The following is a 13,016-nucleotide window of genomic DNA, read 5'->3' as shown; positions in this document are numbered from 1 at the left end:
AAATAAATAAAATTGCCAGTCGCTGAGTTGTTGCAGAGATATCGCCGCATGCACGTGCCTTTGTGATAATGAAGCGATCACCTCCAAAGGCTAAGCCAATCCCCGCCCGCGAAGTAGTCACGTGATTTCCACGTGACTTGCATCCCCTTCCCCAAATCACCCACTGGTCGCAGATAACGCGCACACGCAGCTACCCGAGAAGGGAAACTTGCGTCCAAAAATCACAATAGACTTGCGATGAGAAGAAGTCGCCCACGTGCGCCGGACTTTAGAACAACAATCATCACTATGGGTCACTCATAGCCCAGCTGAAAGAAGGCTTCTTCATTAAGACTCAAGAAAGACAATGCCTGAGCAACACCATTTACTTTATTAAGATCAAATGAACACATTTATCAACGTCTTAGGAAAAGAAAAAAATATATCACCTCAACTAAAAACAAGAAAAAGAATAATGCTAATTAAAATGGTGCTCAACTGAGTATCATTAACAGAGGGTACTTACTATCCACAAATTCCAAAACATGTATAAATAGCAAGGGACCATCGACACCATCTTCCCCTGGCGTCACTCTCTACATTTGAGGACTGAAATAGGACATGCTCTGAGAAAAAAGACTCGGAGACTTCAGCATCTTGGCAAAAACTGACATTGCGTTCTGCTGAACTAGCAAATGCATCCCTCATAAAGAGAACCTCTACCTGCTCTAATTATTAATTGCTTAGCTCAGATCCAGATCTATAGAGCCTAAATTGCAAGTGTGTACCTGAATAAACTTTGACCGGCAGCCAGATTTTTTTCTTTGTTTGAGTTAATGATCAACAGAGTGGCTGCTGGACTGTGGGGCTGAGTTTGCTGTTTTATAGAGCCCTAGAGAAGTGGTTGGATTATTTTTTTTTTTAAACTTTACAGATCTGTAGAGAGAGGATGCAGGTGCGGTTTTGTTGCTTTATAAAGCCATGGATGGGCTGCTGAATCGGTTTTGTTGTTTATTAGCAGTCTCTAAACAAGGCTGGACCAGCTCGTGAGAAGCAGATACATTGTTCAGATCGTGTTCGAACACGGCAGTGACTGAGATGAGCAGCGTAACAGAGAGAGAGAGATTGAGAGATAGAGTTAAAAGAGACAAGAGATTCAGGAGGCATCAGATGGCACATGTTCCTCAAATCCCTCACTCTCTCTTACTAGTGCCCTTTCTAGGATTACGCGCCCTTCTTTGTAGCGTTGGCTGTCCTCAGTGGCAAACTCATAGATCCAGCCCAGCTTACTGTTGCAGTTTTTACAACTGACATCACGCACCATGTGCCTCCCTGTGAGCATCACCCGGTCCTGGACATCGCTGTACTGCAGGTTCACCACCTGGAGAAAGGAAAAATTTTCATAAAATGAAAACCTCGCAGTTCACATTTGTGGTTTTGTGCATACATTTATAAGTGTCTCGCTTCTCAAATCAACAGGGCAGTGTATAACATCACATTATACATCCTCTTTCGTCTGTTTGAAAATGCTGGAAAACCATTTTTATGAAAACATGCATGATGTAAAGAACTGTAAACTGTGAATACTTATGTATAAAGTCATAGTAGCTCAATTTAGACTCAGCTTTTCAGAACCAGAACAACTGAAATGTTTCAAAGAAAAGCTAACGGAATTTCTTCACATTTGTACAAATAAGTCGACTGGAGTCGCTAACATTCTCCAGGTCGACATCATGACCTGTTGGCTTTTAGTCCTCCAGATACACAAAAGGTATGCAGACACGGATGTGAACAACGCTGTGTACATAGCAGCAGTTCACATACACACAATTGTATAGAAAATACACTAAGTAACTTTAAAAACGCACATTGATAAAACTTGCTGAATTCGTGCTGAGTTTATCTCAAGAAGAAAAGAAATATCTTCGTTCCGCCCGAATAAGTTCCAAATCTGTGCTCAAATCAGAATTTAAGGGAGTTGTACTCAATAACGTACAATATGACTCAGGTAGTCAATGACATGGACAGGCTTTAATTTTCAAACAAATTTTGCATACACTGTACACACACAATCTTGCCTATAAATAGCCGGGGGAAATGATGGGAAAATTGTCATTATTGAAGATGCCACGCCTAAGCCAAAATCAACATGAACAGGCCATCGGGATGTTGCGTGCCGGAAGTACACAGACAGAGGTCGCCCGGCACTTCAGTGTTCATCATTCGACCATTTCCTGTTTGAGTCAGCGTTACAGACAGACAGGGAGCACCAGGGATCGTCCACACCCTGGTCAGCCTCGAGTCACGACGCCAGTTCAGGATCAGCACATCAGGCTAGCTCACCTCCGTGACAGATTCCTGACACCCTCAGTCACTGCTGCTGAGACCCCTGGACGACACAGACCCAGAATCTCCAGCATGACGGTCCGAACATGGACCAACTGTCACTTTGAATTTTTTTATTGTGAATTAATTCTTGAGTTTGACAATAAATGTCCTTTATCGATGTTTCAAGATGTGTGTGCATTACATACAATATCATAAATTTCAAATATATGCATGGATCTAAAGTGATATCGTGTTGAATTCCATTGTGCGTTTTTAAAGTTACTTAGTATAGAAGGCTAACTGACCGTCCTGACTCCCAGCTGGTCTTGTGCTTGCATGCACCTTTATCTCATTTGTTTAACTTGTTCTGGTACCACATGGGGTCCTGTAAAACCCCTTAACCTTTGCATGTTGCACATTTTTGAGTTCAGCTCGGCTGCAACATCACATGTGCGGATCAACAAACGAAAAAGTGATTTCTTCTTGAAGCAAACGGTCCTCAGACGACCTCCCAAAATAGTCAGGAGTTCATTTGGAGCATTCACATATGGTGCAGATTGAGTCAGAAAAGCACCGAGTCCGCTTATATTGCTAAAATGAGCCATGTCTGAAAACAAACTTGGTCACTTTTACACTGTTATGCCCAAGGTTAATAGGATTTTTTTTTCGAGTTGGTGGGCAGGAGGAAAAACACTTTGCTGACTGCATTACATTACAGCCAACTAAATCTGCTGGACAGCGACCAATAAAAACCCGTCAGCCCATAAAGCAATCTTGTCACGCAATGTTTTGTTTTAGGTCCCCTATTAATCTCCCCTCACAGTGTCTTCCGAAAGTATTCATCGCCCTTGGTGTTTGTCCTGTTTTGTCACATTACAAGCTGGAATTAAAATCGATTTTTGGAGGGTTAGCACCATTTGATTTACACAACACGCCTACCACTTTAAAAGGTGCACATTGTTGTTTTATTGTGACACGAACAATAATTAAGATGAAAAAACAGAAATCTGGAGTGTGCATAGGTATTCACCCCCTTTTGTATGAAACCCCTAAGAAAGAGCTGGTCCAACCAATTCACTTCATAAGTCAAGCAATTAGTTGATTAAGATCCACCTGTGTGCAATCAAAGTGTCACATGATCTGTCACATGCTGTCTGTATACGTAAATCAATCTGTTCTGGAAGGACCCTGACTCTGCTACACTAAGTAAGCAACATGAAAACCAAGGAGCCTCCAAACAGGTCAGAGACAAAGTTGTGGAGAAGTATAGGTCAGGGTTGGGTTATAAAAATATATCCCAAAAACTTTGAGTATCCCAGGGAGCACCATTAAATCCATTACAGCAAAATGGAAAGAATATGGCACCACTACAAACCTGACAAGAGAAGGCCGCTCACCAAAACTCACAGACCGGGCAAGGAGGGCATTAATCAGAGATGCAACAAAGACACCAAAGATAACACTGAAGGAGCTGCAAAGATCCACAGTGGAGATGGGAGTATCTGTCCATAGGACCACTTTAAGCCGTACACTCCACAGAGCAGGCCTTTATGGAAGAGTGGCCAGAAAAAAAGCCATTATTTAAGAAAACACATTTGGAGTTTGTCCAACAACATGCAGCAGACTTGCCAAACACATGGAAGATGATTATCTGGTCAAACAAGACTAAAATTAATTTTTTTGGCCATCATGGGAAATGCCATATGTGGTGCAAACCCAACACCCTGAGAACACCATTTCTATAGAGAAGCATGGTGGTGGCAGCATCATGCTGTGAGGATATTTTTCATCTGCAGGGACAGGAAAGCTGGTCAGGACTGAAGGAAAGATGGATGGCGCTAAATGCAGGGCAATTCTGGAGGAAAACCTGTTTGAGTCAGCCAGAGGTTTGAGACTGGGACGAAGGTTCACATTCCAGCAGGACAACGACCCTAAACATACTGCTAAAGCTACACTGGAGTGGTTTAAAGAGAAACATGTAAATGCTTTGGAATGACCTAGTCAAAGCCCAGACCTCAATCCAACTGAGAACCAGTGGTATAACTTGAAGATTGCTGTACACCAATGCAACACATCTAACTTGAAGTTGGAACAGTTTTGCCTTGAGGAATGCCAAAACTCAGGGACGTCGTGGCTCAGGTGGATAAGGCGCCATACCATAAATCCGGGGACCCGGGTTCGATTCCGACCCGAGGTAATTTCCCGATCCCTCCCCGTCTCTCTCTCTCTCCCCCGCTCATTTCCTGTCTCTACACTGTCCTATCCAATAAAGGTGAAAAAAGCCCAAAAAAAATCTTAAAAAAAAAAAAAAAGTGGTAGGCATCCCCTTGGGCATGCAATGATGGCTTTCCATCTATCGAATCAGTATAGTTTTTAGTTCACCACACCAGACTATACCCCAGGTGGGTGGTAAATACTTTAGTCCCATGGCCCCCAAACTGTGGAATACCCTACCCCAAGCTCTCTAACTGCATTTCTATTACTTCCTTCAAATCTCAGCTGAAAACTTCTATTCACACAATATTAGTCTTCTGACACTTATTTGACTCCTGAAATACTTTATTTGATGTTACTTTTTCTACTCATTTAATTCATTTGCAATTTATATTGTTTACAAACATCAAAGTCCTTCCCATGCCACAAGGCACACTGGGCAGTGTTTCGGTAGCCCTCGGCTATTAAATAGCTAGGGATTCAGTAGGGGGCTGCTCCTCTAACCACGAGAGTTTGACTCCTTACTCACATCTGTATTGTGGTGTGCCTTACCAGATGGCAGTCGGTACCCCTTTTTACAATGGCCTTTGGTAGGACCTGACCTCAAGTAGAACTTACGATCTCCCGGTCGAGAGGCAGACATGCTAACCACCAAGCCAGCTTGCAGCTGGTTACTAACATTATAAAAAAATACCTTCTTCATTCATTCATCTTCACTCAGTAACCACTTTAATCCTGATCAGAGTTACAGTGGATCTGAAGCCTATAGTGGGAACACTGGGAGCAAGGTGCAAAAATTCACCACAGATGGGACACCTCTCCATTGCAGGGCACCATGTACACACACACACTCATTCAGACCAAGAGGCAATTTAGTGTAGCCAATCTGCCCAGCTGCAAGTCCCCCCCCCTTTTTTTTAATATATAAATAAAGGCAGTAGGCATAAAAATACAGAACCTGGAGGAAAACCATGAACATGAGGAGAATGAGAAACTCTATACAGACAGTAACCTGAACTCAGCACTGTGAAGCTTCAATGCTACACACTGCACCACCACACCATCCAAATACTTTCTTTTGTCCTTCTAAACTGTCACATGTAAAAATCACAGATTATGAATTCAAAAGATAAATGTAATATATACAGCTAAATAAAGATTGGTTCTAATCTAGTCTTGGTGAAAAATACCAAAGCCTATAAAACAAGAGTGCTCTGAGAGCACAATATTCCCCGCTGGCAACTACGGTATGCCATTACTCTGGTAAAATGCAACTGAAGTGAATGAAATTGCAATATGGTTCCGTCGGTGCTTATAGGGAATGTGAACTCGCTAACCAACAAAACTGATGAGTTGGCAGGACTGGTGAAAACCCAGAGGCTCTACAGGGAGTGGTAGTTTGTTGTGTTTCACGGAGACGTGGCTTAACAGCAACACACCAGACTTTAATGTGGAGCTACCTGGATTCACTACAGTGAGAGTGGACAGGGACGCAAAGCTGAGCGGCAAGCACAAAGGTGGGAGACTTGCACTGTTTATTAACACCAGATGGTGCAACCTGGGACACATAAACGTTAAGGTGATCATCTGCTGCCGGGCCATTGAACTGTTAGCGGTGAGTCTCCGACCGTATTACATGCCTCAGCAGTTTACACACGCCATTTTCACCTACGTTTACATTCCGCTGCGTGTGGATGCGCAGGCGGCGTGTGACGTCAATCACTCCACCATAGCAGCGCTGCAGACAACACCCCGAGGCTTTCTTCACAATCTCTGGGGATTTTAACCATGTCACTCTGGACTCCACTCTCCCTGCCTTTCATCATTTTGTGGACTGTCCCACTAGGAAAAACAGGACCATAGACCTATTGTATGCCAATGTAAGGGACGTGTACAGGGCAATCCCACTACCGCCACTGGGGAGATCTGACCATAATCTGGTTCTCCTACAGCCTCAGTACAAACCAATGGTTCCAAGGCAGCCCACCACCATGCGTTCATTCAGGGCCTGGTCTCCCGAGGCAGAGGAAACTCTTAAGGACTGCTTCAAGATGACCGACTGGAATGTACTGTTAGACCCGCATGGGGAGGACATTGAGGAGGTGACACACTGCATAACAGACTACTTGAACTTTTTGCAGGGACGTTGTTGTTCCCACAAAAACTGTACGCTGCTTTCCAAACAAGCAGCCCTGGATTACCAGTGAAGTTAAGGGCCTCCTCAACCAAAAGAAGAGGGCGTTCAAAGACAGACAGGTCAGAGCTGAAGCGTGTACAGGGGGAACTTAAAGTCCGGCTAAAAGAGACCAAGGAGTCATACAGGAAAAAAGTGGAACAGAAGCTGCAAGAAAACAACATGAAGGAGGTCTGGGATGAAAACCATCACAGGCTACAAGAACAGCAGCAGCAGCTCAGCAGACGGGGGCATGGACAGGGCATACCAGTTTAACCAATTCTTCAACAGGTTTGATTGTCCTGCTCCTCCTGCAGCAGTTGTCACCTCGTCACCATCACCGGCAGATCAGCCCTCACCCCCACCACCAACATCATGAGCATGAGAGCCATCAACACCTCCTGCAGACGGAATACACATCCACTCCCCCCATCTTCACTGCAGACCAAGTCAGGAGAGAGCTGAGGAGACTCCACCCCAGGAAGGCAGCAGGCCCGGACAAGGTGTGTCCCAGGATGCTGAGAGCCTGTGCTGCCCAACTGGGGGAGCCCCTCCAACACGTCTTTAACCTGAGCCTTCGCCTCGGGAGGGTTCCTGTCATGTGGAAGACATCGTGCCTCATTCCAGTTCCTAAGAAAACACATCCAAAGGAACTGAATGACTACAGGCCAGTCGCCTTGACCTCACACGTGATGAAGACCATAGAGCGACTGCTGCTGAACTTCCTCAGACCCCAGGTCCACCATGCTGAGGACCCACTGCAGTTCACGTACCAGGAGAAGGTGGGAGTGGATGACACCGTCCTCTATCTTCCGCACAGGACTCACTCTCATCTGGATAAGGGGAGCGGCGCAGTGAGGATCATGTTTTTTGACTTCTCCAGTGCCTTTAATACCATCCAGCCCCTTCTACTAAGAGATAAGTTGCAGGAGATGGAAGTGGACACACATCTGGTCTCCTGGATCACAGACTACCTCACCGGGAGACCACAACACATCAGGATCAGGGATGGCATTTCTGACGCGGTGATCAGCAGCACGGGAGCACCACAGGGGACTGTGCTCTCTCCAGTTCTGTTCACTCTACACATCAGACTTCAAATACAACTCAGAGTCTTGCCACATGCACAAGTTCTCAGATGATACTGCGATCGTGGGATGTGTTCATGATGGACAGGAGGAGGAGTACAGGAGCCTGATACAGGATTGTGTGTTGTGGTGTAAATCCAACCACCTGCAGCTGAACATTGGCAAAACAAAAGAAATGCTTGTGGACTTTAGAAGGTCCAGGCCGACTCTGCAGCCAATCTCTATTGAGGGGGTCGATGTGAAGATGGTCAGGACCTACAAATACCTGGGTGTACCTACATCTGGATGACAAGCTGGACTGGACAGTGAACACTGACACCCTCTACAGGAAGGGTCAGAGCAGACTCTACTTCCTGAGGAGGCTCGGGTCCTTCGGGATCTGCCCAAAACTACTGCTGATGTTCTACCAGTCTGTGGTAGCCAGTGTCCTCTTCTGTGCTGTAGTGTGTTGGGGAGGCAGCATTAAGAAAAGAGACGCTGGACGGCTCGACAGGCTGGTGAGGAAAGCTGGCTCTGTGCTGGGAACGGAGTTGGAGTCCCTTACATCAGTGGCAGAGCAAAGAGCTCTGAGCAAACTGCTCTTAATCATGGACAACATTCACCACCTTCTGCACAGCGCCATCATCAGGCAGAGGAGCTAGTTCAGTGGCAGACTGTTGTCCCTGCCCTGCACCACGGACAGATTCAGGAAGTCTTTTGTCCCTCAGGCCATTAGACTGTTCAACTCTTCCCGGCTCAGCAAAAATAAGACTCTGTGACTCTGCTGTACTCAGGACTAGTTACACTGCTCTTTTCATGTCCATTGCACTTTTCTGCTGCTTACATAGATATACATTATATGCATAGATGGGTATATACAAATATGTAGATAAGCCGGTATATTGTACTTTACCTTAATATTATATATCGTATACTATCACACTATTACATATATATGTACTGATATATACTTTAACTCTGCCTATCATGTAATATACTATGCTTTTTATCTACCATATACCACAAAACACACTGCACATGTATGTAACTGTCCACAAAGTATTTGCACTGTGACTGGTTACTACCTCACACACAGAGCTGTATATTCTATTACTTGCTCTTATTGGTAATGTTTTATTTCTTTTGGTATTTTGTATTTTAGTTTTTTATACATATAATGCTATTTAGCTTTTGTATTGATCTTGTGCAATGCGGAAATGTTACTGGATACCTTGAATTTCCCCTCTGGGATTAATAAAGTATCTATCCATCTATGCATACTACCGACATATAACAAAGAATCCTGTCAAGTTTCATGAAATTCCTCCAAAAATTGTGAGAGGAGTCGGATGGACAGACGGACGGACGGACGGACAGACAGACATCGCCACGACATAATCCCCCTTTCGGCCAGCGGAGGATAAAAATTGTAAGGGAAGTTGATTTCAGAAAGCAAGCACAGCTTGATGAAATTGCCAAAAGTACAAGTTTGTTAATAATCAAGGGCATAACTGGTAAAATCTGTCCAAATTAAATGAAATTTTAATATGCGAATAACTGTCATATAATAAAGCCTTTTGCCAAGTTTGGTGAAATTCCTCCACAAATTGTGAGAGGAGCTGATTTCAGAAGAACGTACACCTTCATGAAATTGTCAAAGTATAAAAGTTATTTAATCAAGGGTCAAAACTCTGGTAAAATTTTCACAAACGAAATTAAATCGCAATATGTGTATTACCGTCATACAACAAGGCCTTTTGCCAAGCTTTGAGAAATTCATCCAAAAATTGTGAGAGGAGTTGATGTCAGAAGGCGAGCACACCTTCATGAAATTGTGAAAGTACAAGGTTGTTAATCAAGGGCTGTAACTCTGGTAAAATGTGACCGACTTGAACAAAATAACATGCGTACTACTGATATATAACAATGCCTTTTACCAAGTTTCGTGAACTTCCTCCAAAAACTGAGAGGAGTTGATTCTAGAAGGAAAACACACTCATGAAATTGTCAAAGTATAATTTTGTTAATCAAGGGCTGTAACTCTGGTAAAATGTGACTAAACTGAACAAAAATAGCATAATGCGTATTACCAACATATAACAAAGAATCCTGCCAAGTTTCGTGAAATTCCTCCAAAAATTGAGAGAGGAGTTGATTTCAGAAGGTGAGTACCGTTCCTGGGATGGACGGACGGACAGACAGACGTCGCCACGACATAATCCCCCTTCGGGGCTTTCGGCCAGCGGGGGGATTTAAAAAAAAAAAAAACACACACAACTAATCAACTTTTTTTTTTTTTAAACATCACGTGTTAAAGGTTTTTTTTCCCTTGCCTTTTTTAAATAAAGATAGTAGGCGTGAAAATGCAGAACCTGGAGGATAAACATGAACATGAGGAGAATGAGAAACTCCATACAGACAGTAACCTGAACTCAGCACCAAATCCAGGACTGTGAAGCTGCAATGCTACACACTGCACTACCACACCATCCAAATACTTTTTTTTGTCCTTCTAAACTGTCACATGTAAAAATCACAGATTATGAATTCAAAATATAACGTAATTGGTTCTAATCTAGTCTTGGTGAAAAATATCAAAGCTTATTTAAAAAAAAAAAAAAAAGATCAACTACTTTTTTTTTTTTTAAACATAACATGTTACAATTATTGGCACACCTGCATTAATTACTTTGTGCAACCTCCCTTTGCCAATATAACAGAACCTTCTTCTATAATGTCTGGTGAGACGAGAGAATACAGAGCAAGGAGCCTGAGACTCCTCAAATCTCTCAGGATCCTCTCGGGTCATAGGTTCTCTCTTCTCAGGTTTTCAATTAGGAACTGACACAGCTATGCCAAAAGTTTAATTCTGTGGACACTGGACTATATGCTTTGGATCACTGTCCTGCTAAAAGATCCAACTCCAGCCCAGCTGTAGCTTCTTGCCAGAGACAGACAGTTTTTACTCAATCACACTTAACAGTAGGGAGTGGGTCCTTTTCTTTTTAAACATTAAATCCATCTTGAGATTTGCCAAAAAGCTCTACTTGTGTATCATATTACAGTATAACATGATTTGGAAAATAGTTTTGTTGAGGAGTGACACTACAAGACAAAGACAGTACACCATGTACCCTTTACCAGAAATCAGGTCAATCAGGGAAATTTATTTGGTGTCTGAAGTTTGCCCCTTTGGCTTGTAATATAGAAAACAATTAAACTTTTACAGCTACGAATTCATTCTGTCTCTGTGCAGGCAACATGCTTGGGTAAGAAATGTGACGCAAAGTTTGACGTTTGAACTGTACCTTTGAACTGATCTGTAGTTCTGATTTAAAATGTGCATTTACTTTTTTGTAATACGAATGCATTCTGCTGCTTTCGGAAAAAATTATTTAACATGCGATTGCATGCATTTGACAAATTCAGATGATCACGTGTACTTAAGCAAAACCAAATAAAAAGTGAACTTGGAGAACATACTGTACTGTGTGAACTTTAGGAGGTTTCTTGACACCATTTGTAAGGAATGCTTTGGTAATTCAAAGACTATCCTCTTGTATCACTTGCTTTACAAAAACATACAAATTGGAGGTATTAAACATATTAATGTTTGACCTTGTTGAAGAGGAAAGCACGGCCTGTTGCTCCTGTGAAGCGTGTGGAGATGAGCTCAGAGCGATTGGTCAGGACTGTGTCACAGTTAGCGCAGGAGAAGAGGCGAGTGCCTCCGATGTGGTCCAGGAAGATACGGCCCATCGTTCTGCAACATGGAGAAACCACCATTCAGAATGCGTCATATCAGTATATTTACTGTGAGAGAAAGGATAACCTCATTCATATGCTTCAGACTAGGACTCCACTAGATGTTACATTACAGGCATTTAGCAGACGCTCTTATCCAGAGCGACGTCCAACATACCCGGAGCAGTTGGGGGTTCGGTACCTTGCTCAAGGGCACTACAGCCATTCCTGCTGGTCCAGGAAATCGGACCAGCAACCTTCTGGTCCCAAAGCTGCTTCTCTAACCATTAGGCCATGGCTTTCCCATATTAGATGCCATCAGGTTTATATAGAATGTTGACTGGTCATGCATACATTTAAGATTAACAAGATGCACTTACTCCAGATGGATTTTGAGATTTCACAGGTCTCTCCAAGAATTTCGAATGAAAGATTTCAGCATCATTTGAAAATGATATGACTGAAGATAAATTAGATATTCAAAACCCATGGTTTTCAAGTTTTACTTAAATTTCCAACACATCAGCTGCCAGTTTGTGGTTTGATATGTTTCTATGCACTAGTATGTCTTTCCAGCCTGCTGCACACAGACACACAGCTAACCAAGTTTACAAACAAATTGTTTTTCAGTCAGCAAAGTCGACAATAACAACAACATGTTACCCACCATAGACAACAAAACAAATAACTGGATGTAAGTAAACCTAGACCAATCCAGTACACAACAGTGACAAAGAGTAAACACACACACACTAATATATATATATATATATATATATATATATATATATATATATATATATGCTAGTAGGTTTGCTAACAGCTAGCATTAAGCTAACCAGTTGTTTATGACGACATCTCACCGCTTTTTGTTCTTCTAATTAAATCCTTTTGGTTAACAGAACTGTTTTTATCTGTCAAGGCTCCTTCACCGATTTTTTTTCCTCGATGGTTCTCCTTCCACGGTTGTCTATACCAATGTGCTTTGTTGTGGGGTTTTGTGTTTTTTTTTCCCCCTCAAGCCCTTTTTCCAAAGCGTCCGTCAGTTTCAGTGCTGTGTTGATTTGCTCTCAGCTGTTCCGCAGTCTATAGCAACATCCGGTGTTACGTGACAAATCGTCCCCGTGCAAAAATATCCGAATCATATTCTGCGCATGCGTATTGCCATGCAATCGACAAGCTGCGTGTTATGTCAGAAGTTGCTTCAGTGTGAAGAAAGAATCGCATCTGCGCATGCGTATGGTTATACGTCGATTCAAGGTCCCAAAACATGAAAGATCAAATGTTTGAATTTTATTCACTTTGTTAAATTGGATTTTAATTGGAACAAAAAAAATTTAATCAGAGTGGATAAAGGGGAATTTCATTAATGAGTTAATATAAATTAAGGTTGTAAACAGTGTCATTGCGATAACACTAGTGCAGTGAGAGTATGTGATGTAGCCCTGTCAAGTATATTACCCCCTACTTCATGTGATTTAGCCCTATCTTCAAGTATATTACCCCCTACT

At 42.7% G+C, this 13,016-nt stretch overlaps 1 protein-coding gene across 1 annotated transcript; it reads right to left on the bottom strand.

Annotated features, from left to right (window-relative positions):
- Positions 1-349: 349 nt before the first annotated feature.
- On the bottom strand, positions 350-12,592 carry LOC132882996 (protein yippee-like 5). Its single transcript, XM_060916115.1, has 3 exons — positions 12,369-12,592; positions 11,380-11,524; positions 350-1,360 (listed from the first exon to the last, which is right to left on the bottom strand). The coding sequence occupies exons 2-3, from the start codon at positions 11,518-11,520 to the stop codon at positions 1,136-1,138; spliced, it is 366 nt and encodes a 121-aa protein (XP_060772098.1). The 5' UTR covers positions 11,521-11,524; positions 12,369-12,592; the 3' UTR covers positions 350-1,135.
- Positions 12,593-13,016: the final 424 nt, after the last annotated feature.

The sequence above is a fragment of the Neoarius graeffei genome, chromosome 3 (genome assembly GCF_027579695.1).
Source record: "Neoarius graeffei isolate fNeoGra1 chromosome 3, fNeoGra1.pri, whole genome shotgun sequence".
Classification (NCBI taxonomy): domain Eukaryota; kingdom Metazoa; phylum Chordata; class Actinopteri; order Siluriformes; family Ariidae; genus Neoarius; species Neoarius graeffei.
This window is presented reverse-complemented; position numbering and strand designations above follow the sequence as displayed.